The sequence below is a fragment of the Pipistrellus hanaki genome (assembly GCF_964339955.1).
Source record: "Pipistrellus hanaki genome assembly, chromosome: 3".
Classification (NCBI taxonomy): domain Eukaryota; kingdom Metazoa; phylum Chordata; class Mammalia; order Chiroptera; family Vespertilionidae; genus Pipistrellus; species Pipistrellus hanaki.
In genome coordinates this window covers 84,409,669-84,434,517 of record NC_140505.1, presented here as the reverse complement: position 1 = coordinate 84,434,517, position 24,849 = coordinate 84,409,669, and the positions used below count along the sequence as shown (strand labels likewise).

The following is a 24,849-nucleotide window of genomic DNA, read 5'->3' as shown; positions in this document are numbered from 1 at the left end:
AACAAAGAGCAAAAGCAAAAGGTAGAAAAAAGACCTAGAACACTGCTTAATTAAAATGAAGGCAAGTACAACAAATAGACAGTGAGTCCTGGGATTTTTACGTCGAAGGCCAATAGTAGATTACACATTGTGAAAATCACTGACACTTTCTTTTTCAGATTTTAGTGATATAATTCAGCAGGGAAGGGAGACCTCCTTTTTGGCAATACATCTCATATAACTTACATCATTCAAAGCACTAGCATACACTTACTAAAGGAACAGAAAGAACCAAGATCCATTAAAACTGAGACCTGACAATGGGGGACTCACAACGTATCTCACTTAACTCCTGAAAAACAAAACAAAACAAAACAAAAAAACCTTCAAAATATTTTATTAACGTCCTTAAAACTAGGAAGTTTACTGTGATTGTATGATGATCTGAAAGGTGTTACTGCTCAATTTAGAGGTTTAGGAAAATAATTTCAGGGGGGAAAAAATGAAGGAGGTTTAAATTGGGTGAAAGAAGTCAACCTCAAAAGGCATATATGATTCCAATTACCTGACATTTTAGAAAAGACAAAACATAAAGATGTAGAACAGTAGTTGCCAGGGGTAAGAGGTGGGGGTGATGTGTAATCATTAAAGGGAGCTTTTTTGGATAGAATATTTTCATACTCTGTGGTGGTGGCTACATGAAAAATGAGTTAAATTCATAGAACTGTACCATCCTCCACTCAAGAACTCAATTTTACTCTATGATAATTTTTACAATAAATAAATAAATACTTTTTTAAATTATGGGAAGGCTAACCAATTTTCGAACCTCTCCGGGTAAGGTGTCATCAGATCTCAGCAGCCAGCCAGCCCCCAGGAGGGTATAGAATAGCAGGTAAGAACATGAGCTCTTCAACCAGACTACCTGGACTCAAAGCCCAACTTCTCCTTATTGGCTAGTTGATCTTGGACACATCATTTAACCTCTTAATGCCTTTCTTTCCTCATCTGAAAATTAGATATGGTGAGAAGGTTAAATCAATTAATCCAGGTAAAGTGGTTATCACAGGCTGGTGCTTAGTAAGATTTAAAAACAAATTAACACTATAATGCTCCATGAGGTCAGAGATTTGTTCTGTCTTAATCATGACTGTATTTCTAGTGCCTATTACAAAGCCTGGCTCAATGTTAAGTGAATATGCAGAAAGAGCTATATACAACCCAATACCCAGTAGATAGCAGCATAAGTGATCACGATTTTGCATCATGTACACCACTATAATCACTTTCATTGATATGACTAATCAAGACATGATTCTCTTGGGCTGACAAAATCATGCCTTCTGCTCAGCAAGATACACTTCTATTTCAACTTCAAAATACTAAGAAAAAAAAGTTAATATAATCAGTTTGCTTTTAAAACCTTACTTTTAATTACAAAATGCATTCCTTAAAAGGTTTATAAAAACTATTTTTTATAAGACTAATTTTATTGTAAACAAACAGATAAATTTTTATTAAAATTTTGGTAGAAGTTTTCATAAAGAATGAATCTTGGTCATGGAAGATGGCAATGTAGGTAAACATGGTACTTGCCTCCTCCTACAACCACATCAAAATTACAACTGAACTACAGAACAAACATCACTCAGAACCGCCTAAAATCTGGTTGAGTAAAGCCCTACAACTAGGGAATTAAAGAAGCTACATCAAGAATGGTAAGAAGGGTGAAGGCACGGAATAGGCTGGTCCCAAACACGTGTGGCAGTTTTTTAATCGGGAGGGATATCTTAGCTGCGCAGGTTCCCTCTGAGGACTAGGAGTCCCAGCCCCACACCAGACCCTTCAGCCCAGGTATCCAGTGCCTGAAAGAGAAGTCCCCATATCTTCAGGCTGTGAAAACCAGCAAGGTTTTGGCTGAGAAAGACGGAGGCTGCTGGAATCCCAGCCAATCCTATAAAAGGGCCAGTGCACAGACTTACTCGGACTCACTCACTCTGAGCTCCAGCGCTGGGGCAACAGCTTAAAAGGAACCAGGGACATACGGGGAGGAACTAAATTGTGTGGCATCAGGACAACAGCTGGTGGGGCAGCTTTCTCCCAGACAAAAGTGCTAGAAGAGGCCATTGTTCCTTTGCTGAGTTCTCCCCCCACATAGAGCCCACAGGCAGGCACCATACCTAAGACTCTATTAACCTGGCTCACACTGTATGCCCAACCTTGGTGATTCCCTGAAACCCCATCCCACCCAATTTTTAGGCCCACCCAAGCTGTATCCAGTGACTTTTACATATGACTGGTTCACAGACTGACCTCTCCTGGGAACCTTCAAGCCCAACACAAGTAGCAGACATCTGCAGATCACTGTAGCTTGTGCAGGATGTCCCCAGGCAGTAGCTGACTTTGCATCTTCCAGGAAGCCCCAGAGCCAGTGCACCTGGTGGTCAGCTTCAGACCATATCAGATTACAACCCTACCACCTCCATGAATGACATAATCAAAGTCCCATCAAAGCAAGTCCTGCTCCATAGGGTCGGCTCATGCACAGCAGCTCTTCCACTGTAGCTACAGCCGACTGGTCTGGATGTCAACCCCTTCCAGCAATTAAGGCTCAACTACAACAGGACAGTGTACACAGCCTTCACAGGGGTGCACCTGGAGTACCCAGCTCAAGTGACTGGGGAAGCTGAGCCACTGGGCACTCTACCAAGTCCAGAAGACATAGCAGTTCTACTTAATACATAGAACCAAATACAGGGAAACAGCCAAAATGCCAAAACAACGAAACATGTCACAAATGAAAAACAAAAACAGAAACAGAAGACAACTCCAGAAAAAGAATGAAATGAAATGGAAGCAAGAAAATTATCAGATATAGAGTTCAAAACAATGTTTATAAGTATGCTCAAGGAACTTACTGAGATCTTTCAGAGCTTTGAAAATTTTAAGGACCTTAGTGAGAACTTCAAGGAACTTAGTGAGAACTTCAAAGAACTTAGTGAACATATCAACAACATAAAAAAGGGTCTGTCAGAAATTAAACATATACAAACTGAAATGAAGAATAATTTACAGGGAATCAACAGTAAAGGACGCTAAGAATCAAATCAGCAATTTGGAATATGAGGAAGAAAAAAAAATACCCAATCAGAATGCAAAAAGAGAAAAGAATCCAAAAATATGAAAATAGTATAAGGATCCTCTGGGACAACTTCAAGCATACCAACATTCACACCATGGGGTGCCAGAATGAGAGAGAGAGAGAGAGAGAGAGAGAGAGAGAGAGAGAGAGAGAGAGAGAGAGAGAGAGAGAGAAAACAAGAAACTGAAAATCTATTTGAAAAAATAATGACAGAAAACTTCCCTTACCTGGTGAAAGAAATAGACATACAAGTCAAAGAAGCACATAGAGTCCCAAATAAGAGTAATCCAAAGAGGCTGACACCATGACACATCATTATTAAAATGCAAAAGGTTAAAGATAAACAGAAAATCTTAAAGGCAGCAAGAGAGTGCCCATAAGATATCAGCTGATTTCTCAATAGAAACTTTGCAGGCCAGAGGCAGTGGCAAAAAAATATTCAAAGTGATAAAAACTAAATACCTATAAACAAGTTACTCTATCCAGCAAAGCTATCATTTAGAATTAAAGGTCAGATAAAGACAAAAAGCTAAAGGAGTTCATCACCATCAAACCAGTATTACATGAAGTATTAAAGTCTTCTTTAAGAAGAAAAAAAGATACAAAATATAGACAATAAAATGGCAATAAATATATACCTATCAACAATTGAATCTAAAAATCCAAAATAAACAAAACAAGCAGAATAGAAATAGACTCATAGAGAGAACATTTTGATGGCTGCTAGATGGGAGCGAGATTAGGAGGATGGATGAAGAAGGTAAAGGGATTAAAGAGTACAAATACAGCCGAAACCAGTTTGGCTCAGTGGATAGAGCGTCGGCCTGCGGACTGAAAGGTCCCGGGTTCAATTCCCGGCAAGGGCATATACCTTGGTTGCGGGCATATCCCCAGTAGGGGGTGTGCAAGAGGCAACTGATTGATGATTCTCTCTCATCGATGTTTCTAACTCTCTACCCCTCTCTCTTCCTCTCTGTAAAAAAATCAATAAAATATATTTTTTTAAAAAGAGTACAAATACAAATTAGTTATAGTGTAGTCTTGGGGATATAAAATAGAGCGTAGAGATATAGTGAATAATATTCAAATAACTATGCATGGTGTCAAATAGGTATGAGATTTTTTCAGGATGATCACTTAAGGTAATCACTGGGGCATACACCTGAAAGTAATATAATATCTATGTCAACTGTAATTGAAAAAAAATTTTAAATGATATTAAAAAAAGAATCTTGGTCATACAAAAAAATTTTGACATATGAGTGGTCATTCTTTTATTGAATATTACATGTATATTTTCTTAAATATTCACGTTAAATTACAAGTTCTAAATATCACAATTTCCTTCACATTTTCCCTCTTTCACTATAACATACTTCACTATAACAAATTACACATAACAGCTGTCAAATAGTTCAGACATTTTTAACCTTGCAGTCTAATATCAAATCTAATAAACTTTGAATTTTAGGACGGAAGTTACAAGTCTTAACACCAAATCTTACCAAGTCAGCCACCCTGCACAAGGTATCAGAGAGCTCGTCAAAGATGAGCACAGTCTGTGGCCCAGGTGGAGTGGAACACGCACGCGCCACCAGCAAATCTGTCTTTCTCAAGGCGTTTTCCTGTGCGATACGAAATCCTTCTGGGGCACTGAGCTCAGGAACTCCAAAAAGACCCTGAAATTCAACAAGTATTTCCAATTTATTACAAAATATATTACTTTTTGGTATGTATAAATACTGTTTTTCATAAAGAAAATCGTGGGTTTTGTTGGTCTATTATATGATTACTAGAAGCCCGGTGCATCAGAGTGGGGGGTCCCTCAGCCCAGCCTGCACCTTCTCCAGTGTGGGATCCCTCGGAGGTTGTTCGACTGCCGGTTTAGGCACAATCCCTATGGGATCTGGGACACCTGGTTCCTAACCACTCACCTGCCTCCCTGCCTGATCGCCCCTAACCACCCTTCCCTGCTGGCCTGATCCTCCTAACTGCATTCCCCTGCTGGCCTGGTTGCTCCTAACCACCTCTGCCTCAACCCCTGCCACCATGGCTTTGTCTGGAAGATGTCCGGTCGACCCGGTCTAATTAGCATATTACCTTTTTTAGTATAGATCCGTGGTCGGCAAACAGCAGCTCCTGAGCCACATGAGGCTCTTTGGCCCCTTGAGTGTGGCTCTTCCACAAAATACCATGGCCTGGGTGAGTCTATTTTGAAGAAGTGGCATAAGAAGAAGTCTAAGTTTAAAAAATTTGGCTCTCAAAAGAAATGTCAATCGTTGCACTGTTGATATTTGACTCTGTTGACTAATGAGTTTGCTGACCACTGGTTTAGATTACATCTGTGATCACAGAATCACTTTCACATTCTTCCATGTTTTAAGAGTGTAATTTTTCTTCATTTTTAAATTATTTATAAAAATATCAATTAAAATATGGGTTAAAAATCAAGCTATGCACTACTACAGAATCTAACTAATAAAGTGGTTACAAAAATCAAATGAGATAATATATGTTAAAAAAAATTTTAAGAGTACCTGGCACATAAATAAGATATGATAGATTTAACTATAGTCATTACCAGCTTCTTTCTCCTCCTAGGCCTAAATTTTCTCTTTTAGCACAATGGGGATGATAATACATATCTCACAGCATGCATACAGGTACTAGGTTAGAAAAAAATATGTAAGTCCTTTCTTTAGACACTGTCTGGCATCTAGTGAGGTCCAGTACAAACCCCAATTATTCCACAATTATAAATTAGGGACAATGAGTTGATTAATCAAGCACACAGATATTTCAGAAAGACTTAATAATCATATTAAACCAAGTCACAGGCTGACACTTGCAGCAACTTTTATAGTTTCCAAAAGCATTTAAATATCTTTATAAAGACAGAAATCACGAATGTAATTGGGAACAATCTTATTTTTGGACCAGTTCAACCACACTTATTTTAGCACTCAGGAAGGCAGGGGAGGAAAGCACACATCTACTTTATCTACTTCATGCCTAACAGTGAACTGTGCACTTTATACAAGTCTCTCACTTAAATGACACAATTCCAGAGCAGGAACTACCACTAACTGTTTACAGATAAGGAGACAGACTTAAGAGGTAAAGAAAAAGGTTGAGGTCACTAATTAATTTTGGGAAAATCAGAAGTTGAATGGGTTCCCTACACCTCTAAAGCCCACACTTCCTCCATACTTCTGTATAGCAATTCATCTGTTTGAAAGTCGTTGCTCCTTGGAAGTCAAGCTCCAGAGGCAGAGCCCTGCCCTTCATCATTCTAACCAGCTGCCCCACATAGTGTCTAGAACAGGGAACTGGAATGAATCAAGTTAATGGAGCACATGCTGGACTTTGTAAATGCTATTTAACATGACGGTTTTGGGAAATAGCAGGAGGTAAAACTTTCAGACCTGGTAAGGCCTACTGTTTCTGTAAGAAAGCAAGTTAAGCTGTTGACCTCTCTTCAAATGATACTAAGAAATTAAAGAAAATAAAAATAGTTGGAGGCAGAGTAGAATCAGAACCTTATATAAACTTTATACTGATTTCATCTGAGTCAAGCACAGGCTAGATCTACACCTCTTCCTGCTACCCTTGGGAATTCTAAATCTCAGACTATAAGTTATGGCAATGGTCGGCAAACTCATTAGTCAACAGAGCCAAATATCAACAGTACAACGATTGAAATTTCTTTTTGAGAGCTGAAAACTGACTTCTGCGCATGGGCCACAAAGTTTCAATTGCACTGTACTTGCACGCCTGCAAGTGGTATTTTGTGGAAGAGCCACACTCAAGGGGCCTAAGAGCCGCATGTGGCTCGAGAGCCGCAGTTTGCCGACCACTGAGTTATGGTAATACAAAAAAATTAAACAAACTTTTTTTCAGTCAAAAACTAATTCATAAATTTGAAAATCTGGTTTCAGTACTTAAAACCATGAGATACAAAAGAAAACAAAGCTAAAATTAGTTCTATTTCATCCACCCCAAATCAACCTACGCCTTTCTGCTCAGAACTTACAGGTAGTTCTCCACATACCAATTGTTAATATCAACATTTTTATTTTCTTGTATGGAAGTTAGTGTGGAACATTTCATGCAAAAAATTGAAAATAGACAAAGCTAATTAAGGAGATAAAATAAAAGAAAAACATCACTAAATTTACTACAACAGTATTCTAGACTCCACTTTGTATAAAAGTTAATGGCATAATAAAGAAATAATAAAGGCAAAAGTAAAACCTAAAACTGACAAAAATCTACAAAAGTAAAGTAAGAAGAACAGGCCTTTAAACCCTGCCTTCCATTCATCTTTAATTCAGTCATTCAACAAATATTGACTACTGAAGCCAGACACCATACTGGGCAGCAGGGATACAGAAATTAATAGAAACCAAAGAATTCTGTCAGTAATGTCCCAAAGGAAGAAATCAATGTAAACACTCCACGGCACCATAGAAAATTAACTTCTTTTCAACAGCTTTTTTTTTTTTTTCCTGATCCAAACACACACACACGAAAAGAAAACACACACACAAAACAAGAGAGCCCAAAGCTTTGAAAAAAGTTAATGGAATTTCGTGCATCTATCACTAATGACAGAACTGAAGGCATGTGTGTCCTGGCAAAAGGAATACGTGTCACCGAGTGTGAACACCCAGGGCGAGGCCTCCTGGGCACAGGTGCACGGTTGGAGCAAAAGTGGATTTAGTAGGGGCTGGGCTCAGTGTGAGGAGAGGGTGGCACTGGAGGGGCGGAATTCACTTGCAAGATGAACTATTTTAACTTTCCGTGGAGCAGGGGCTTCACACAGAGATAGGTCCTAGGACCCAAACTTTGGTGAGGGGACCACTAAAACCGCCCGCCCCTTTAATCCAGACCCTAAGAGAGGTGACCAACAGGTCACCAAGCGTGCAAACAACTTCCTGTAAAACGTGCGTTCTCGCCCATCTCCTCCCGACCCCGCAAAATGTGTCCTGCCCACGGGGAAGGGGCCAGCTGTCCCAGGAAACAAGGGGAGCCCGCGCCGCGCCGCTCACCCGGCGCTCCCCAAGCAGGTCCAGGCGGAGGCCCTGGGGCTTGACATTGAACGCGGCGCCCACCGGGGACCAGCCGGTGCTGACGCCTCGGGCCCGGAGCCCGGCTCCGCAGCCTCCCCGGCGCGATCGCCCCGGCAGCAGAGCCGGCGCCCGGGCTGTCAGGCCGCCCAGCCTTCTGGCGCACAGCATGGTGTCCCGCAGCATCCCCGACCCGCGCCGCGTTTCCTAGGCAGCGGCCCCACGCTGGCCACGTGAGACCCGCACTTCCCCGTCAGAAAGCCGGGCTCTCGGGACGTGGGCACGTCTGCGCCGTCCAGGCAAGAGCGTCGCCTGCCGCGTTCTCGGCTGCTGCTGCGGTCTTGCGCCCCCGTGTGCCTAGAGTCGGGAACGGCCAAGGTTTATGCTTCCACCAAGCAGCCTGCACAAGGGGGCCAATTTTTCCAGGAGTGGCAGTAAACACCCAGAGAAGAAAGCATGAGCATCTGAGGGTCTTCCCCGACGTGACAGGAGATGATTCAAACTCCTCTCGAAAAGATAGTTCAAGTTAAATATACGGTGTGACTTCACATCAGAGCTATGGTTGTGTGGAACCAAGTAAATTTAACTACCAGTGAAATTTCATCTACTTGAATTGGAAAATTATTTTAATAACCTACTCTACAAATCTGAAGGCAGAGGGGTTTGCCAAACTTTAATTAACAAGATAAAAATGAAAATATTTAGGGGCAGAGGAGGCATTAGGAAATTGTGATTTGGGACTTAGTACGGAGCATGTGGAATGGTGCTGCTAGGACAAGAATGGGGGACTCTTTGACAGCCTCAGCCTTCTTGAAGTGTATGGAAGTCACCCCCAATTGAAGTCATGCTCAAGTTCTTGTCCAGGATCCGAGGCTTTACCTTCCCAAACTTGAACATCTCATCTGCAGAAAGACAATTGCACTGGGCACCTCATCTACTTTAGAGGAGTGCATAGACATTGTGTAAGAGGATTTTGTTAACATTAATGTGATTTTATTTTAAGACACTTATGTGGGCACAGAGGGGAGAACCAATAGTTGGGGAGAGGACTGAGGGAAAGTGAGGCTGCCAAAGCAGCTCTCACATTTTACCTGGCTGTTGCCAAACCCCTGCCACTTCTTGATCTCTCAGTGGATGGGGCTACTGAGTTACAATCAGCATGGGACTGGTCCCTTGAAAATTGACCTTTCTGTAGCTAGGAAGCCAGGTCACTCTGTGTAAGGAAGAAGACCACCTGGGAAAACAAGGAGAAAGAAACTGCTGTGCAGCCTTCTACAAGCTTCTCAGAATATCACTTCTCCACCTCAGCTTTATGCAGGAACTGGATACCCAATGACTCGGATAAATCAGTGTCTGAATGCAGAGGGTATTAAGGGCTGTGGTCTTTTGTGATCAAATTAAAGCATGATTCATTTGCCTTAGTTTCCAGATGTGCAACTTGTACAAAGGAACAAGAACCCGAATGAACCTTTTTATTCCATGGCAAACTATACAGGATTTCCAATGTACTTTATTTAGAAATAATGTCTTGCACTTAGGGAAACAACCCTTCCTGCTGGTTTTGAGCAGTCCTGAAAAAAATCTGTAAAGTTCCAGAGAGCCAGCAACAAAGCCCAAGAGTAGTGCATGCTTCCTATGGACAGATTCTAAATGCTCCCCTTTAACAATTTAATTTTAAAGGAAGTTTGTTTTCAATGTAACCTGGTAGGGAAGAAAAGCCAAAGTGATGATGATGATGATGAAATGATTATAAATAACACTTATAATTTTGGTAATATCACCATGTGTATGCATACAATTATTTACAAGTTTACCATAAATTTGTATTTCATTTTGTAAATGTGGTAAGTTGTGAGTTTCTTTTTTTTTTTAAATACACTTTATTGATTTTTTTATAGCGAGGAAGGGAGAGGTATAGAAAGCTAGAAACATCGATGAAAGAGAAACATCGATCAGCTGCCTCCTGCACACCTCCCAGTGGGATGTGCCCGCAACCTATGTATGTGCCCTTGACTGGAATCAAACCTGGGACCCTTCAGTCCACAGGCCGATGTTGAATCCACTGAGCCAAACCAGTTTCAGCCATGAGTTTCTTTTCTGCTGGCTTTTTAATAAAAGTCTCCCCAATTCCTAACTCCATGTTCATTAACATCATGTTACCTGTACCTGATTAGTTTTTAGGGGACTTATGCTTCCTGGTGGCAGCCACCACACATTGCACATCTAACACCTATGTAGCAGGCCCTTCCAGAGATGTCAAATGTGTCCAGTTAAAAAGATAATTCACCTTGACTGATTTGGCTCAGTGGATAGCATGTCAGCCTACAGACTGAAAGGTCCCAGGTTTGATTGAGGTCAAGAGCATGTACCTTGGTTGAGGGCACATACCCAGTAGGAGGTGTGCAAGAGGCACCTGACCGATGTTTTGAACTCTCTATTCCTCTCCCTCTTTGTTAAAAAAAAAAAAAAAAAAAAAAAAAAATCAATAAAATATATTTTTAAAAGAAAATCCATCAATATGTTTCATAAGCATGCTGATTGTATCATCATTTTTAAAAGGGTTTAATTATCTGAGAGATTTTCTTTTCTTTTTATAAAATATTTATTAATTAAATGATTGGGGTTACAGTAGTCAACAAGAACATGTAGGTTTCAGGTGTGGGTTTCTATGTTACATAGACCATGTGCCTGTTACCCAAAGTCAAATCTTCTCCTGTCATCTTGCATTAGGACCCCTTTCACTCTGGCAATCACTACACTGCTGTTTGTGTTCAGTTTTCTATCCCACATGTGAGTGAAATCATATAGTTCTTAGCTTTTTCTGGCTGAATATTTCATGTTATCAACATCCATCCATGTTGGTGCAACCGGTGCTATTTCATCCTTTATCATGGCTGAGTAGTATTCCATTGTGTAAATGTACCATACCTTCTTTATCCAGTCCTCTATTGCTTGTTTCTATGTCGTGGCTACATGAATAATGCTTCAATGAACATAGGGGTGCATACATCTTTGCAAATATATGACTTAGAGTTTTTTGGGGTATATATACAGGAGAGGTATAGCTGGGTCATATGGTAGCTCTATTTTTTGAGACTGCTTTCCATAGTGGTTGTACCGTCTACATCTCTACCAGCAGTGAACGTGCATTCCCCTTTTCCAACAACATCTCTACCACTTGTTATTACCTATCCTGTTGATAATGGCCACTCTAACAAGTGTGAGGTGTTATTCATTATAGTTTTGATTTAAATTGCCAGTGAGGTTGAACATCTTTTGATATAACTATTGGCTATTTGTATGTCTTCTTGGGAGAGGTGTATTTTCAGGCGATCTTTTTGATTGGGTTGTTTGTTTGGTGAGTTGTACGAGTTCTTTATATATTTTGGAAATTAGATCTTTGTCAGAGTTACTGTTTGTAAATATCATATCCCATCTGATACTGAATTACCATCAGCATGGGACTGGTCCCTTGAGAGTTGACTTTTCTGTAGCTATGAGGCCAGATAACTTTGTATGAGGAAGAAGACCACCTAGGAAAACAAGGAGAAAGAGACTGCTGCCTTTGGCTGCCTCGTTGTTTTCTTGCCAGTTTCTTTTACCGTGCAGAAACTTTTTAGTTTGATACTGGAGGCCCCATGCATGAAATTCATGCAAGAATAGGCCTTCCTTCCCCTGGCTGCGAGCACCAGCTTCCCTCTGGATCCCTGGACCTGGGCTTCCCTCACAGCTCTGGCTTCGTCTAGGAAGGACTTCCAGTCTAATTAGCATATTACATTTTTATTATTATATATAGTTCCATTCATTTATTTTTGCCTTTACTTCCCTTGCCTTTGGGGTCCAGCTCATAACATGTTCTCTACAACCAAGATCTATAAGTTTGGTACTTAAATTTTCTAATTGTAACGTATTGTTTTGGACCCTATATTTAGGCCTTTGATCCATTCTGAATTAATTTTTGTACATGGGGACAAACTGTAATCCAGTTTCATTCATTTGCATCTGACTTTCCAGTTTTCCTAGCACCATTTATTGAAGAGACTATCTTTAAGCCATTGTGTGTTTTTGGCATCTTTTTTGATAATTATCTGTCGATATATATATATATATATATATATATATATATATATGAATAAAATTCGTGCACATTAAGAGCGAATTAATTAGAGGTAATATTTTAATATTGCTATTTGCCCTTTCTCTATAATAGAAGTGTCAGAGATGAAAGAGAATTAATAAAATGTATATGAAAATCTCCCTCCTGTCAGAGTCTGGGGTGTGCTGCGGAACCTAGAATCAAGTCCCTACCCACCACCAGCACATACTTCGAAAACGCAGGAGACTTAGACCCGGCTGGCCCCACCCCCATTGGGTGAGATCCAGACCTACTGGTCCCACCCCAATCAAGGACTCCAGGTGGGGGGCACAGCCTCAAGTCCCCCAGCCCAGGACCAGCACAGGGGCATGGCATGAAGTTCCCCTATCAAGCCCTGCTGGGCAGTGGGCACAGCCTGAGGTCTCCTGGTCCAATGCTGAGGCAGGGCGTGGTCTGAGGTTCCTGTCAAGCCCTGCAGGGTGTGGGGGCCCGGCCTGAGGTCCCTCACCCCAGCCAGGCGCCATGCAGCCTCAGGTCCCTGCTTTTCAGTTGTGATGTTATGGCATACTGGCTAATTTGCATATTCCTCTATTATCTAGATCACATGTGTCAAACACAAGGCCCACGGGCCAAATCCAGCCCGCCAGGCCTTGCAATGTGGCCCTCACCGCGCTGTCATCACTGCACTCCGCTGTCAGTTTATGACATTGTCAGTTTATGACTGTTCAGTAAACCATTCGGCCCGCGATTTAGGCTGGATTTTAGATTTTGGCCCCTTCTCTGATTGAGTTCGACACCCCTAATCTAGATAGATGGTTTTAAAGCTGGGCTCTCTATTCTGTACCATTGATCTGTGTGTCTATTTCTCTGCCAATGCCATGCTGTTTTCAGTATTGTATCTCTGTAGTAAAATTTGAAGTCAGGTAACGTGGTACCTTCAGCTTCATTCTTTTTTCTCAGGATTGCTTTAGCTATTCAGAGTCTTTTATGGTTCTATACAAATCTGATGATTTCTTATTCTATTTCTTTAATAAATTACATTGGGATTTTGATGGGGTTGCATTAAATCTGTATATTGCTTTGGATAATATGGCCATTTTAACTATATTGATTCATCCAACCCATGAACACAGGGTATTTTTCCACTTTGTTGTGTCTTTTTCAATATCTTTTCATAATGCTTTGTAATTTTTAGTATATAGGTCTTTCATGTTTATTGTTAAGTTTATTCTTATGTATTTTATTCTTTAGGTTATAGTTGCAAAAGGAATTTTCTTTCATTTTTTTTCAGAAGTTTTGTTGTTAATATAAGGAAGACCACGATTTTTTCACATTGATTTTATATCCTGCCACTTGACTGTATTGGTTCATTGTTTCTAATAGATTTTGTGTTTTTTTGTTTTGTTTTGTTTTTGTTTGTTTTTGTTTTTGTTTTTTATAGAGTCTTTAGAGTTTTCTATATACAGAATCAAGTCATCTGCAAAAAGTGACACTTTTACTTCTTCCTTCCCTAATTGGATGCCTTTTATTTATTTCTTTTGCTGTATTGCTCTGGCTAGAACTTCCAGCATTATGTTGAATATGAGGGGGAGAGTGCTCCTGATCTTAGAAGAAAAGTTTTCAGTTTTCCACCATTGAGTATGATATTATCTGAGGGTTTATCATAGATAGTCTTTATTATGTTGAGGTACTTTCTATTTCTATTTTATTGAGAGTTTTCATCATAAATGGATGCTGTATCTTATCAAATGCTTTTATACATCTATTGATAAGATCATATGATTTTTATCCTTCTTTTATTAATTTGGTGTGTTAAATTGATTGATTTGGCCATGTTGAACCATTTTTTTTTTTTTTTTTGCCCTTGGAATTAATCCCACTTGATTGTGCTGTATTATTTTTTGGATGTACTATTGTATTTGATTTGCTAGTATTTGTTTAGGATTTTTGCATCTGTGTTCATCATAGATATTTGTCTGTAGTTTTCTTTTTTTGTGTTATCATTGTCAGGTTTTGATTGCAGAGTAATATTGACCTCATAGAATGTGTTAGGAAATATTCTTCATTTTTTTGGAAGAGTGTGAGAAGGATAGATTTTAAATCTTTTTTGAACGTTTGGTAGAATTCACTGATGAAGCCATCTGGTCCTGGACTTTTATTTCTTGGGGAGGTTTTGGATGGTTGTTTCAATTTGCTCACTATTGAGTGGTTTATTTAGATGTTCCAAATCTTCATGATTTAGTCCAGGAAGGTTATATATTTCTAGGAACTTATCCATTTCTTCTAGATTATTAAATTTGGTGGCATAAAGTCTTCCATTATCTAGTATGATCCTTTGTATATCTGTGATCCTGTGGTAACTTTCCCTCTCCCATTTCTGATTTAGTTTATATGGGTTTCCCCTTTTTTCCTTAATGAATCTAGCCAGGGTTTTGTGAATTTCATAACCAGCTCTTTGTTTTATTGATTTTCTGTATAGTCTTTTTGTTCTCTATTTCATTTAATTTTGCTCTAGTTTTTATTATTTCCTTTCTTCTGATGACTTTGGGTTGCTTTTCTTCTTTTTCTAGCACTGTAAGATGTGATAGTTTGTTGACTTGGGGTTTCTCTTGTTTCTTGAAATAGGCCTGTAATTATATAAACTTCTCTCTTATTACTGATTTTGTTGCATTTCCAAAGTTTTGATATGTTGTCATTCTCATTTATAAATCTTCTGATCTCATCTTTTATTTCTTCTTTGACCCAGTCATTTTTTAGTAGTATGGTGTTTATTATCCATGTTTTGGGGGGTTTCTTTATTATTACTATTATTATTATTATTATTATTATTATTATTATTATTATTTGCAGTTGATTTCTCATTCCAAGGCATTGTGGTCAGAGAATATGCTTGGTATAATTTCAATCTTTTTGAATTTGTTGAATTTGATGAATTTTTTGAATTTTATGACCCAACATATGGTCTATCCTTGAGAATGTTCCATGTGCACTGGAGAAAAATGTATAATTTGGTATTTGGGGATGAAAGGTTCTGTAAATGTCAATCTGGTCTAGTGTTTCATTTAAGAGTAATACTTCTTTATTGACTTTCTGCTTGGTTTATCTGTCTAGAGCTGACAATGGAGTATTAAGATCCTTAACTGTGATTATGTTTTGATCTGTTTCTCCCTTACTTCTGTGAGTAGTTGTTTTATATATTTTTTGCTTCCTGATTGGGTGCATATATGGTTTATAAGTGTTATGTTTTCTTAATGTATTGTTCCCTTTATCATTATAAATTGTTCATCTTTGCCTCTTATTACCTTTGGCATCTTAAAATCTATTTTCTCATATATAAGCATGACTTCTGCTTTTCTGTGGATGTTACTTGCTTGAAGAATTATTTTCCACCCTTTGCCTTTGAATCTACCTTTGTCTTTGCAGGTTAGATATTTCTCTTGTAGACAGCCTATGGTTAGGTTTGTTTTTTCTTAATCAACTCTGCTACATTGCCTTTTTATTAGTGAATTCAGTCCATTTATACTTTTTACATATAGGGTAATTATTGATATATGATGATTTTTCTATAGCCATTTTATCTTTTGTTCTCTGGTAGTTCTGTGCCTCCATGCGTTTTTTTCTTTATGTTTTTGTCTGTTGTTTTTGTTTGGTGGCAGTCCATACATCTTTCCTCTTTTTTAAAGCTATGTATACTGATTTGTGGATTTTTTTGGGATATGTGTGGTTATCAGTAAGTTTATAAAAAAAAAAAATGAAGTGCATATATACCATTGTTGTTGTTTATTTCTTTTGAGTACATCTGATCTTTATCCTCCTTTGCCAGTTCAGAGCTTTACCCCCACCCCTTTTATATATTTGTTATCACAAATGATCCTTATCATTTGTGATAACAAATATATGTGTTTTTGGTGATATTATCCATAGTGTTGTGACCTTATGTTCTTTCTTTCAAGTAGAACATCTCCCTTGAGCATTTTCTACAATGGAGGTTTTCTGGTGATAAAATCCCTAAGCTTCTCTTTGTCTGGGAACAACTTTATTTCTCCTTCCTATTTAAAGGATAATTTTCCTGGATATATTATTTGTGGCTGGTAATTTCTCTTTTTTAGACATTAGAATATTTGGTTCCACTCTCTTCTGACTTGTGGAGTTTCTTCTGAGATGTCGGGTGAAATTCTGATGAGTTTTCCTTTGTAGGTCAACTCTTTCTTCTCCCTGGCTGTTTTGAGAATTTTTCTTTGTCATTAATTCTTTTTTTTAATTAATAAATCTTTATTTTTCAGATTATTACAATTATTTCTCCCTTTCTCCCTATAGCTCCCCTCCACCCCTCCACCTCGTTCTCCCCCCCATCCCCCCCCAATATCCTTAACTCTCCCCCACTGTCCTCATCCATAGTTGTACGATTTTTGTCCAGTTTCTTCTTGTATCCCCCACACCCTTTCCCCCTGAGAATTATCAATCAACTCCCATTCTATGCCCCTGATTCTATTATATTCACCAGTTTATTCTGTTCATCAGATTTTTTATTCACTTGATTTTTAGATTCACTTGTTGATAGATATGTATTTGTTGTTCATAATTTTTATCTTTACTTTTTTCTTCTTCTTCCTCTTCTTAAAGAATACCTTTCATCATTTCATATAACACTGGTGGTGATGACTCCTTTAGCTTTTTCTTATCTGTGAAGCTCTTTATCTGACCTTCAATTCTGAATGATAGCTTTGCTGGGTAGAGTAATCTTGGTTGAAGGTTCTTGCTATTCATCTCTTTGAATATTTCTTGCCACTCCTGCCTGGCCTGCATAGTTTCTGTTGAGAAATCAGCTGACAATTGTATGGGTGATCCCCTGTAGGTAATTAATTGTTTTTCTCTTGCTGTTTTTAATATTCTCTCTTTGTATTTTGCCCTTGGCATTTTAATTATGATGTGTCTTGGCATAGTCCTCTTTGGATTCCTTTTGTTTGGGGTTCTGTGCACTTTCTGGACTTGTAAGTCTATTTCTTTCATCAGGTGGGGGAAGTTTCCAGTCATTATTTCTTCAAATAGGTTTTCAGTATCTTGCTCTCTCTCTTCTTCTGGCATCCCCATAATTCTGATGTTGGTTTTCTTGAAGTTGTCCCAGAGGCTTCTTACACTATCTTCAAATTTTTGTATTCCTTTTTCTTTTTTCTTTCCCGGTGAGTGTTTCTTGTTTCTTTGTATTTAAAATCTTTGATTTGATTCTTGCATTTCTCTAGTCTGCTGTTGAGTCTCTGTATAATATTTTTATTTCAGTCAGTGTATGTTTAATTTCTAGTTGGTCCTTTTTCATATCCTCGAGGTTCTTGTTAAATTTATCGGCCTTTTCTAGGAAATTCTTGAAAAACCTGTAGGTTTTGAACTCTACATCCAGTTGTTTATTTTCCTCCATTTCTTTTGTTTGTGATCTGTCTCTTTGTCTCCACATTTTTGCTGCTTCCCTGAGTTCATAGGGTAGCTTTGTGTGCTAGGTGTCTTATATGGCCCAATGGGTCAGCCTCCCAGTTACCTGAGGTGGACACTCTTGGTGCACCTCTTTATGGACTGTGTATACAGCCTTGTTGTATTTAAGTCTTGATTGTAGTCGTTGTCATTGAGAGGAATTGACCTCTAGGCCAATTGGCTGTGAGGACCGCTGTGTCTATAATGGAGGAACTGTTGTTCTGGAGACATAGTTATGGGACAGGACTTATTTCAGTGGGTCTTTGGTGCTCACTGAGTCTGCCTCTTGAATGTGTCACTTATGTATGTGAGAAGTTGAAGTCTAGTGTCGTCTCACACTGACCACTAGATATGCTAGCTTCTGGATCTCCAATGAGGTGCAGGTCAGCTACAGTCTGAGGCCACCCAGCAGGAGCTATAGCAAGAACTACAGTTTTCTCCTATTTGCTTGGGGTTTGGAGGTTTTAGAGATGTCTGACTGGAGTTGCAGTTTGTTTGGTTAAGCTGAGATAGGGCAGGCCATTTATATGCAAAAGCCACTGTGTGGAGCTTGGGTGGGTTTGTAGATTGTGTAGGGTGGTTCTCAGGGAGTCACGAGGCTAGGGCATGGCAAACAGTGATGGCTGCCAGTCAGTGGTCTCTGCATTTCCAAGACCCTACACCCCGTGCCCCAGCACAGTAAACAATGATTCCTATGCAAACCTCTGAAAGAAAGTCACCCTCACTTTCCAACCTGATGGCAGACAGTCCAGCTTCTCCCTGTAGGAGTTTGAGTCCCCATTGTCTTCCCATAAACTGGAGTTTAGAGTAATCGGGAGCTTGTTCCTTTTGGGTTGAAAAAAAGCAGCATACCCAGAAGCCTGCCACCAGCCTGATTCACACACCTGTGTACCTAAGCTTTTCAGCGCTTGTGCACATCTCAATGCTCTTTTCTCTTTCCTTCTAGTTGTAGAACTTCCACTCAGCTAGCTTTCCTGTGGTTCTGAGTGATAGACATTTTGTCTTTTAGTTATAGTTTTGAAATTGTTGTGTGAGGCAGCAGTTTAGGTGTTTACCTATGCCGCCATATTGGTTTCTCTCTGTCATTAATTCTTGACAGTTTCAACACCAAGTAGCTTGGTAAGGGCCTCTTTGGATTTATGTAACTAGGTTTTCTATTTGCTTCTGGAATTCAAGGATCTAGTTCTTTCCATAGATTGGAAAATTCTCATCCACTATTTGTTTGAATAGTCTCTCCATTCCATGCCCCTGCAATAAGTATAATTCTAATATTTCTTTTTATGATGGAGTCAGATAGGTCTTGATGTTTCATTTTTCTTTATGCTCAGATCTCTCACTTCTCTCTTCTGTGTCATTTCTTATTCTTATATTCAATACCACTAAATCTTTCTTACATCTGATTGGTTTTGTTTTCTATGCTCAGTAGTTCACTTTTTATTTCTTTAATTCCATGCTTCATTTCCAGAATTTGTGATTGGTTATTTTTTAAAGCTTCAATCTCTTATGCAAAGTACTCATTTTGTTCATTGATTTGTTTTCTGAGTGCACTGAATTGCCTGTCAGCATTTTATCAAATTTCATTGAGTATTTTCAGAACTGCAATCTTGAATCTCTGTCTTTTATATCACATACTAGAGGCCTGGTGCACAACATTCGTGCATTCTGGGGGGTCCCTCAGCCCAGCCTGTGACCTCTTGCGGTGCAGGAGCCTTTGGGGGATGTCTGACTGATGGCTTAAGCATTGCTGTGAAGGCAGGAGAGGCTCCCGCCACTGCTGCTGCACTCACCAGCTGTGAGCCTGGCTTCTGACTGAGTTCTGCTCCCTCTGTGGGAGTGTACTTACCTCCAGGGTTTAACTCCTGCATTGAGTGTCTGCCCCTTGGTAGTCAGGCCAAAACTGGCTCTCTGACATCCCCTGAAGGGTCCTGGATTGTGAGAGGGCTCAGGCCAGGCCAAGGGACACCACCAGTGCAAGATTGAGGCCAGGGAGGGATGCAGGAGGTTGGCCAGCTGGGGAGGGATCACGGGAGGGCTCCAGAACAAGTCTAGCCTATCTCGCTCAGTCCTGATTGGCTGGACCCCAGCAGCAAGCTAACATATCGGTAAAGTGTCTACCCCCTAGTGGTCAGTTCACATCATAGCAAGCGGTTCAGTAGCCTTAGCATATCATTAGCATATTACGCTTTGATTGGTTCAATGGCTGACTGGACAACCAGACACTTAGCATATTAGACTTTTATTATATAGGATTTCCCAGTTTTCCAGCTTATTTTCTGTGGATTTAAAAAAAAATTTTTTTTATTGATTATGGTGTCACATAATTGTCCTTATCCCCCCATTCCCATTCCAAACACCCTCCCTACATATGCCCCCACCCCCCTGTTGTCCATGGCTACTAGCAAGGCCCATATGCATGCACACAAGTCCTTTGGTTGATCTCTTCCCCTTACTCCCACCCTCCCCTACTTTTCCTCTGAGGTTTGAAAGTCTGATCGCTGCTTCTCTTTCTCTGGGTCTGTTTTTGTTCATCAGTTTATGTTGTTCATTATTTCCTCTAGATGTGTGAGATTGTGTGACCCAAGAAATACTCTTGTAAGAACCTAAACTGCGACAAGCCATAATGGTTATGCTGAGAGGCAAATGGATCAGTCTGTAGTGAGTTCCTTTCTGAGCCAACAGTTCTTTTGAGTCCCAATTTCAATGTCAAATAGTTCCTTATGTGTACATGTCAGCCATGATATTTCAGATCTGGTTGGTAAACAAATGGTGGTAATGCAGGTCCGACCATCTCTGGTTTGGGCATCCTTCAGCAACACGCAGCTGCTGTCTGCTGGTATGGCGAGGTGTCATCAGCATCTTCCATTTCTGAATTGTGTCTCTTCTGTCTTCATGGCTGGATCACTTCTGTCTATTCCTCTCTGTTACAGGTTTCCAGATGGTCTCGGAGTTGCCGTGATCAGCATATCTTTGGATGTGGAGGTCCGTGAGTCTGCAGCTGGGGTAGCAGGATATTGGCTGGAATTGGTTCTGGGTCGCTGGGCATTTCCAAGGCCTGTCTTGAAGGAAGGGGAGCCCAGGCCATCCTTCTCCCCTTCAAGATGGCCTGGGCTCCGTGCTGGGATCCCGCTACCCGGGGAGAGCCCACAGCGGTGCCAGTCTCTCCTTGTCAAGGAGATGCCTTCTGCCAGTTCCTGCTGCTCCTGTGTGATTTAACATTCCCTCACTCACTCACATGCACCCCACACCCGTCCATACACACTCCTTTCCTACTCTCACTCACTGCCTCTCTCTCAGCTCCGTCCTGCCAGCTGCCATCTTTCCTCCCTCTGGATTTTTAATTTTCTTTCTGGTCATCCTCATTGCTGTGGTTCTCCATGGTATTTGCTGTTCTATTTTGCTTATACATTTATCTCTGTAGAGGTTTTTCTATTATTTTCCAGTAGATGGCACTGAATTACAAGTTTGTTTGTTTTTTTTACTTTGGTGTCTCCAAGTCTTGAACCTCCATGGCTTCTTTAAAACAGTATAGCCAGGCTGCTTGTGGACGCCATTTGTCTTGCCCTCACCAGAATGGCAATGTCTGACCTCTGTGGTGTCCTGTCCCAAGCACCACTCCTGGGGACAAGTCACAGAAGGGAATAGCAGCTCTATTGCAACAGCTCTTGGTTTACAAATAATATGCTCCTAGACCTGACTCCAAGGGCAATGGGAGGCACGTTTTGAGCATTCAAGCAGTGGCAGGTACCTGTGGTTCCATTTCTTTGTCTGAAACACCACTGGTGGTCTGACAGTGGAGAGTTGCATGGCAAAACACTGTGTTTTGTCAGACATCTGCTGGCTCAGTCACTGTTTGCTCCCTTGCTATCCACTCTGCTGGAGTCCTCTGCTCCCCCATCACAGCTCTCTGTTCCTCCCAGCCAAAGGAAGAGCCTGTTATCATTGACTTTCTCACAGTTGGCCATGCCATGAGCTCCCAGGTGCAGAGCTGAATCTGTGGACAGTCTGGGCTTTCCTCCCTTCTTGTCTCCCTCTTTATTCCTGGTTGCCCACCTTTAGATGTTTCAGTGTGTGGGCCTCTCAGCAGAGATTTCTTTGCTAAATTATAGCTGTTAACTTGTTGAAATTTCAGCAGGAAAGGACAAATTGCACTTTTAAACCCCATTTCTCTGACATCATTCTGAGAGCTTTGCTTTAGCTCAGGATGATTTTTAAAAAAAACATATTTTTTATTGATTTTTTACAGAGAGGAAGGGAGAGAGATAGAGAGCTAGAAATGTCGATAAGAGAGAAACATTGACCAGCTGCCTCCTGCACACCCCCTACCATCAAATATATATTATGTGAAAGAGATGGTAGACCCTCAGAGAGACAATTAATGGCAGACTGCTTTGACAGAGGCAAAAGAAAAGTCCTCTGTGGTTGCTCACTTCTCCCTTGGTTGAAAGTCCCATGGGGACCCTAGGAACTTTGGAGTAAAGAAGGCAAAATGTATGTGCCCCATAGAAGGGCGCAGGCATGTTCCAAGGGGATGCACAGGGCACAGGTGCCCTTGAAGAAGCTGCTGCGCTCAATGAACACCTCAGGAGCACTCAGCTGGGAGAGTGCATTTGCTGCCCCCAGGTATACCTTGCCCAATGTGTCATCCACAGCCAGGTGGTTCAGCTCTATCTCACTTCAGAGAAGTCCAGCTTCTGGGTCTTCAGGCCCACTCTTGTGCCATGGAGCCAGGAGGGTCAGGGCCCAGAGCTTCAGTGCCATAACCAGCTCAGTCCCTGCTCCAGGCTGGCATTACAATTTTTAGCTGAATAACCTTGGGCAAATTACTTAACATCTCTGTGCCTCATTTCCCCATCTGCAAGTCTGTTGCCAAGGCTCAATGGTACCCAGGCCATGATCGGCACTAAGCTTCTGTCCACATGGCTGCCACAGAGGTGGGACTTTGTTCCACATCTATGTATTTTCTTGGCTTTTGGGGGAAAGCAGGCTTTCTTTCCTGTATTTCTCAGGCCTGTGCTGGTGCCCTTTCCTGTCTCTTTTAAGGTTTCGTCTCTTATCCTATCTGACCTTCTTCCCAGACTTTCCCAGGTTAGTTCCCGCCCCATTATGGTTACCATTTTGGCTCCTACTGTGCATGCCTCATAGTTCTGCTTTGTCATTTGGCTTCTACTCCACTTTCATGCCATGAAAAAAATTTCCCTTCCAATTTTCCCCCTCCTCGGTTATCTGGTGGAACAGTGCCAGATACTTCCTTGGGTGACTGAAAAGCATCTTTCCTGCCTACTTGGATGCCAGGAGTGAATGTGAAACTGTCCTTTCCTAATTAATCCAGCTTAATCAGATGTCTGGCTCCCTTCTTTTGTTAATATCTAAACTGGCTACTTTAATACAATCATTAATCTACTTTCTGTTTCTTTATATTTGACTAGAGGCCCAGTGCATGAAAACTCATGCACTGTAGGGGGGTCCCTCACTGGGCCTGTTCCCTTTCATAGTCTGGGAGCCCTCAGGGATGGGAGGAGACCCGGTGATCAGGGGAAGGCAATGCCCCATCACACCTCTACTGCTGCCACTGCTGGCAGCACAAGCCTCAGTCGACCCTGGTTACCTGAGCCTTGGGTGGTCCTGAGCAACTGGGCAGCTGCCATCTCAGGCTTGCCTGTGTCTCAGGCCAGCCCTGGGCAGCTGGTGGGCTGAGGGGACTGGGTGCCACCATCTTGTGGCAGTGGATTACCATCTTTGAGGGCATGTCAGTCAATTAGCATATTTCTTCCTAATTGGCTGTGGATACCTACATCTTTGTGAAGGCTTGAAGGTCAATTAGCATATTCCCTCTTAATTAGATAGGACTGTTCTAAACCTTTCAAATAAATGTAGAACATATAAAATGTGGTTGGTTATGATAGGCTTCTTTCATTTAGCATAATGTTTTCAAGGTTAATCCATGTTGTAGCAGATATTATTAGTATTTCATTTCTCTTTATTTCCAATAACATTTTCTTTTACTCTTATGCCACATTCTGTTAGTTGATAGACATTTAATTTGCTTTCACATTTTGGGTATTTTAAATACAGCAAACCTTCGATTTTGTGGACCTCCATTTATTGCACTTTGGACTTAATTGACAAAGTTTCCAGCCCATATGCCACATGTGAAAGTTAGCACTCTGTCATTTAAAAATGCTTTTAACCAAGATTTGCTTATAATTAAATAGGATTTTTTTAAAAAAAATAATTTGTTGTTATTTTTAACAGATTTTAGTGAATAGGCCACATGTTGGGAAAACTATAGTAATTTTGCCAACATAAGTATTATATATCTACAACTATAATTTACATATTTAAATACAGGAGTCATACTGGTAAACAGTGTTCAATGAATGATTAGCACATGATCACACTGCACTGAGGCTGGTAATTGGTACTATTATCCTGTGGTGTGACTTTTTAAAAGTTTTAAAAGCCACCGGCAGAGCCGAAACCGGTTTGGCTCAGCGGTAGAGCGTCGGTCTGCAGACTGAAAGGTCCCGGGTTCGATTCTGGTCAAGGGCATGTACATTGGTTGCGGGCACATCCCCAGTAGGGGGTGTGCAAGAGGCAGCTGATCGATATTTCTCTCTCATTGATGTTTCTAGCTCTCTATCTCACTCCTTCCTCTCTGTAAAAAATCAATAAAATATATTAAAAACAAAAACAAACAAACAAAAAAAACAACCCACCAGCAGATGTTCTGATGTGCTTTAAGCCATGCCTCATACGGTGACTGGTGAATACACGCATTTACTAGACCTATTCAATATAAATTTAAAGTTACAGTAATACACATAGAAAACTTTTCTGTGAAATTAAACTGTCTATACATACTTAATTTTAATTTTACAAATGTATCTACATAAGTAAAAACAGGTAAGCTAACTAATTTGTCAATTTTTAACATATGCATTTGGAAAACCTATTTTATTATATAACAGATTTTCAGCTTTAATGGACACCCCATCTCCCAAATTAGTCTGTTATATAGAAGTTTTACTGTAATGCTATTTTAATATGTGTGTACAAGTCTTTATATGAACATATTTTTTATTTCTTTTGGGTATATATCT

At 40.3% G+C, this 24,849-nt stretch overlaps 1 protein-coding gene across 3 annotated transcripts in view; it reads right to left on the bottom strand.

Annotated features, from left to right (window-relative positions):
- MIPEP (mitochondrial intermediate peptidase) overlaps positions 1-8,487 on the bottom strand; it is a 186,993-nt gene extending 178,506 nt beyond the window's left edge. For 2 of the 3 annotated variants that reach the window (XM_084879363.1, XM_084879364.1), the window contains exons 1-2: positions 8,173-8,487; positions 4,627-4,800 (exon numbers count right to left, since the gene is read on the bottom strand). In XM_084879363.1, the coding sequence (XP_084735489.1) occupies positions 4,627-4,800; positions 8,173-8,376 (378 nt within the window). In that variant the 5' untranslated portion in view covers positions 8,377-8,487. The remainder of the gene's footprint in view (positions 1-4,626; positions 4,801-8,172) is intronic. The other variant, XM_084879365.1, reaches the window with a different exon arrangement.
- Between the last annotated feature and the right edge of the window lie 16,362 nt (positions 8,488-24,849).